The sequence below is a fragment of the Monopterus albus genome, unplaced genomic scaffold (assembly GCF_001952655.1).
Source record: "Monopterus albus unplaced genomic scaffold, M_albus_1.0 scaffold18.1, whole genome shotgun sequence".
Lineage (NCBI taxonomy): Eukaryota > Metazoa > Chordata > Actinopteri > Synbranchiformes > Synbranchidae > Monopterus > Monopterus albus.
This window is the reverse complement of record NW_018127898.1, coordinates 2,179,827-2,185,550: the sequence shown is the minus strand read 5'-3', so window position 1 is coordinate 2,185,550 and position 5,724 is coordinate 2,179,827. Positions and strand designations below refer to the sequence as shown.

General features: G+C 37.5%; 1 protein-coding gene across 1 annotated transcript; it reads left to right on the top strand.

The window, feature by feature from the left end:
* Nucleotides 1-1,638: 1,638 nt before the first annotated feature.
* Nucleotides 1,639-5,381, top strand: psma5 (proteasome 20S subunit alpha 5). The gene is made up of 10 exons (XM_020592963.1): nt 1,639-1,749; nt 2,058-2,108; nt 2,468-2,534; nt 2,664-2,790; nt 3,419-3,486; nt 3,571-3,678; nt 3,837-3,895; nt 4,387-4,489; nt 4,686-4,772; nt 4,977-5,381. The coding sequence occupies exons 2-10, from the start codon at nt 2,080-2,082 to the stop codon at nt 5,052-5,054; spliced, it is 726 nt and encodes a 241-aa protein (XP_020448619.1). The 5' UTR covers nt 1,639-1,749; nt 2,058-2,079; the 3' UTR covers nt 5,055-5,381.
* The last annotated feature ends 343 nt before the right edge of the window (nt 5,382-5,724 follow it).

Sequence of the window (5,724 nt, the reverse complement as noted above, 5' to 3'; positions counted from 1 at the left end):
ATGCAGAACAACACCAGGACCCGAAAGTCCCACCCGTTAAACGAAACCCAACACCACCGGTAGGATAGCCCCTCCTCTCACATAACCCATAGACACTTAACTCATTAGGCTACTGTTTTAAATCTTGAGAGATTTTCTACTGCTGGCTGAGAATGTTGCCAAATGATTAGAGTCCTTTCATCTCTTCTTTTCTTTCTTATTTAATTGTAATTCTTATTAATTTGGAATATCTATCAAGTATATTAAAGGTTTTGTTTGATATCAATAGAATGGATTTGATGAAATGAATTATAACTAATATATCTATCTACTAAACTATAACTAATATGAGGATTGATTACAGTTGATGCATTGTTGATACTGTGTTTTTTATAGGCTACTTCACTGCATTTCAAAAGGCAAATGCTGCACTTTATTCCACTTAATGTTTGCCAGTTACTTTCCAAATTAAATGTATAAAGTTGTGATACTGGCTCCACCTTGACCAGCCAGAATATTAAAATTTTACATTTAGAGAACAGCAGTATCATTGCTAGGGTATAGTGCTAGCCTATTATTGAGGAATGAATAATACTTTCTCCATCACTGCTTGATTTCTCATTGTATAAATGTATCATAACATCTCTATATAAGCCACTTTACAGTGCACCATTTTGGGTTTAGTATATAGGCTTTTACAATATCTAGCCAGTAAAGAAGCTCAGTTAGCACAAATGTACATGCACAGTTTCCTAGCACTGCTCCTATAGCCTCTTATTCAGTTTAGTGGTGACCTGTATAGGCAGATTTTCTGCTACGGCATGCATCATTTTTTTTTTTTATTCATTATTACCACCTGAAATTTCTTGGTACTCCCTCTCCTTTTAAAAGGGCATTTCTATACCAAGAGTTTAACCTGAGCTGCCAGGATGAAAACCAGGAATTCTAACTGCTAAACTGTATAGGATGGTTGGGGTGGGATTGTGAGGGTCTGTTTGCAGATATGTCCCTATAGTTTAGTTATTGGGTAAGAGAAAGAAATTTTGCAAATGTGAGTGAATACTCTTTTTAAAAATGTGCCTTTTGAAATAAAAATAAACGTGATCTTTAAAATAAAATAAGTCATGCTTGTTCTTGTTGTTGTTGTTGATAGAGAGGTTGTGAGTCCAAGAAACTATTATTTTTATTTTTTTTTCTATTTGTTTTTACTTTAGGCTTTCTGCTGCACAATTACAGAATGAACTGTATATTACCTAAAGAAGCACAGCCTATGTTCTGCAATAGTAAATAGCCTATTCATCAGTTCTTTTTATGATTATTTTAATCTGAGCCATATGCTTAGGATCTATTCGTGATATAGACTAATTCAAATAAAATAGTAGTAGTTAAAGTAAACAAAAACACAATAATTTATAGTAAACCCAAACTTGATGCATGTGTAAGTTTTTATTTTGCATTTCTTATCCTCTGTAGACTAATATAAACTACAATAGCCGGTCGTTTTATTTTAAATAGTTTTTTTAATCATAAAAATGCAATACAATTTTATTCCATAGCAGTATTAACTTGTTTTTTTTTTTAGCAGTAGAGGTTCTTTTGTTCGCTAATAAACTGAAACATTGCCGCTCTGTGGTGAAACATGGAGGTTCAGGGACAGCGCTGCACACACGGAACCAGTCTTTCGATCTGTTGACAACCGAGGCAATTGGATGTTACACCACAGAAGCTTCCCTTGAAACAAGCGAACTCATTGAAGGATTTGTACCTGAGGTAAATTAGTCTAAGAAGTGCAATCATTTAGAAGAACATCGCGAAAGTGTTCATATACATTATTTTAAATTGAATTACAGTGTCTGAATATCAGTGTTAGACATATATGAGTACTTTGTATGAGGTTATTTCAGTGATTGGCAGTAAGTTAGCATGCTTGCTCTGGTTCGCAGCTAACCCCTAGCTAGCTAAACACCCGGTGTTACGGCGAACTTAACAGCAAACTTTTGCCCTTATATTTCACAATTGTTTTGAAGTAAAAATGTGGTTTATGAGTCGTATACAAATCCTGTCTTCTCCTTTCGTAGGTCCTTTGTTAAACGTTAAAAGATGTTTTTGACAAGATCAGAATATGACAGGTAAGTACGACTCAAACTGCTTTGTCATTTATTGAGCTGTTTGTAACGTTATAGCCAGTTGGGCTCTTGAATGCAGTCTGATTGTGACGTTTTAGTCTAACCTTTGTTGTAAGTTAACTTTGTTGTTTTGTGGTGCAGGTTGAAAGATAGCTAACAAGTTTGCTTTCACTTTCAATATCGCAATTTTAAAATTATCGTCAACCTTTTTATTTTTACTAGAAAAACACCATGGAATACGTATAATCATATAGCACAAAGCTAAACAATGTCATAATTGTCACTGGTAGCACAGAGTATAACTAGCAGCACTGCACTGTTAAGAACTTTTTTTATAATTGTCCTTATGAATTGTTTTGCAGAGGTGTGAACACATTCTCTCCTGAAGGAAGATTGTTCCAGGTTGAGTATGCCATAGAGGCTATAAAAGTGAGTACTAATTGCTGAGTCACTTATGATGACTGATATAACTGTCCTCTTACTGTATACATGTTATTGCACACCAAACCTTAAAACCGAAGCTCACAAGTTTTCTTTGATCTGGCCTGGCTCTCCCAGTTGGGCTCCACAGCCATCGGTATCCAGACATCAGAGGGAGTGTGTCTGGCTGTGGAGAAGAGGATCACCTCTCCCCTGATGGAGCCCAACAGCATTGAGAAGATTGTGGAGATTGACAGTCACATCGGTAAGACTTGCTGATTGTCATTTGTCAGTGGAGAAGATTATTTTATTGAACCTCACATATATTGACTGAAGAAGAGTGTTCGAAACAGACAGTAACTTTAGAACTGTTCGCTGGCTTCTGTGATCATAAAGTAACTAACCAGTCAGCCCGAGTAATCAGTTATTCAATGAAACTGCATTTATATTCTTTTGTACATTAAAAGATAAAAGAAACAATTAATTTCAAAATGTAATGACAAAAAGCATACATAAAATTGAGTTAAAGTGTTAATGCTAAGAAGCTGAATATTGAGTAGTTGCTTAAATATTTAGAAAGCTTTGGGATGTATTTATCAGTAAGGCGCAGAACATCTAGGGACTGGATTAAGAGCATTTTGGGTTGAAGATGAAAAGATACTTTTATTACCTTTAGAAAGAAAAGCCCTCACATTGTACTGTATGTGTTGTTTAATTGATGAGACGCTGTTTCAGTCATATCCCTTATATGTGATGCCAAGGTATGATTAGGACAGTGATTACACCTGTATCTTGTATATAAATGATCCCTCTTATACCACTGATTGATGCTGTAGGCTTACAGTATATGAGGGACATATGGTTTCTTAATTTGCCTCTTTTTCACTTCAAAGGTTGTGCAATGAGCGGCTTGATAGCTGATGCCAAGACTTTAATTGACAAAGCAAGAGTGGAAACACAGGTATGAATGCTTGTGCATAGTGTAATATCAGCAGTTTGCTGACCTTATCTTTGACTTGTGGTTAAGTTGTATATTCCTCCTCAGAACCACTGGTTTACATATAATGAGACAATGACAGTGGAGAGTGTGACTCAAGCGGTGTCCAACCTGGCGCTGCAGTTTGGAGAGGAGGACGCTGATCCTGGTGCCATGGTCAGTCAGCTGATTTCCATGTTTAAATACTTATTAAAACCTCAAGCCAATAGGATTTTTCCCCTCCAGATGCATACTGTTTGATGGTGTTTGAGTAAACCAGCATAGCCTGTGTTCATCTGTCTCTACTCTGTTCATCTGCTGTGTCGTGTATACAGAGTCGACCATTTGGCGTAGCACTGCTGTTTGGAGGAGTTGATGAAAAAGGACCCCAGCTGTATGTAACGATTATGTTTTGTGCACCTTACATACGTGGATGATCGAGCTGGTGATTTTCTATTTTTTGATGGTTTTCTGTTAATTTCATCAAGAATAAAACCAACAGTGACTTTTGTTGTAATCCAGAACCTAGTTTTTGTTGAAAATGAATGGCAGTTCTGTGTGCTTTGAGCTCATTTTTGACAAAAACGTATCCTACATATTTTGCAAGGAAGAAACGTCACCCAGTGCGGTGGTGTGGCTCACTGGTGTGTTTTTAGTAGTTTTTGGACAACAGTGGAGGTCTACGTCACAGAGGAATAAGCTAAACCAGGTTCTAGTATGGTGAGTACACAAAATTCATTGTTGGTTATAGTCTGTGCGGGATCTGCGGAAAATAACGAAAAAATAGAAAATCACTGGCTGTAACCTTGAAGACTTGAAGCATTTGCACTTTTAACCCTTGGGTCAGACCACTCAAAGACTTTCATTTTCTGTCTGTGAATGCAGATACCACATGGACCCTTCAGGAACCTTTGTGCAGTGTGACGCACGGGCCATCGGCTCGGCATCTGAGGGAGCACAGAGCTCTCTGCAGGAGGTCTACCACAAGGTACCCACTGCTCCACATAACAGGAAAATTAGTAAAGAAAATTGTGATGTTGATGAACTGCTATTTTGTGTGTGAGCTGGTAAATAATAGTTTTATTTTTAAGATTTAGTGAAACAAATTTCTCAGCCCATATGGTGCAAATCACCATGATTGAAGAGTTGTATCCTTTATGCTCTCTCCCTGGGAAACTTAACAGTCTATGACATTAAAGGATGCCATCAAGTCATCGCTCACCATTCTGAAACAGGTGATGGAGGAGAAGCTCAACGCCACCAACATTGAGGTTTGTTCCTTTGTTCTAACCCTTTTACTGAGTACATAAGTTTAGAGCTGCAAGATGGTTGTACACATGCTGACTGAATTTTCTAGTGCAGACCATGTCAGCAACATGATTTTGTTTGAAAAGAAAATAGCCACAGTGATTTAAAGTTTGCACAGGACTGCCAGAGTTTAAATGTCCAGGTTTCTCATTCTGTCTTTTGTGCAGCTGGCAACAATAGAGCCTGGGAAGACATTTCACATGTACTCCAAAGAGGAGCTGGAAGAGGTAATCAAGGATATCTAAAGCAGAAAAAAATTGTTGAAGAGTCTTGGTTTGAGGTCTGGGCAGGAGAAGAGAGGACGTGGTTTTGCACCTGGGCCGAACATCACAGCACAACCACAACTTTCCATCAGCACATTTTCCCTCTTGCTACATTCAGATTTTTTTTAATGCATAAGAGTTTTTTTCTTTGTAACGTGCTATTTTACATCGTGTCTCTCAGTATCTGTACAGTTCCTGTACAGGAGTCTGACCAGCACTTAAAACTGAGTGGCAGGAGTAAAGTAGGGGTGGGGGCTAGTTTTTGTTACGATTCAGTACTGCAATTAAACCATTGTATTCAGAAAGTGATTTGACTCTCTAGTTTTTGTCTATTTCTTGTGTTAAAAGTGCAGTAGTCTATCATTAGTACCCTTACCATGTATCCAGGTTTAGCCCATATAGTTTATGTATTGTACTTTGTGAACACTTAATGCATCAATGTCATAGTGGCAAAGTCACATTACAGAGTGACGTGTTATAAAAAGGTAATGTGCTCAGAGACTGTGAAAGCAATCCACATATTCATCTAAAATCCATGTATTTCTCTAGCAATATACACCTTTTGCTTCAGTTACCAAAGGTAGTTTGGCATGTTTGAGCTAGTCACTGGTTTCCTAGATTGCAGCCTGCCCTCTGGATTTAATGCCGATTT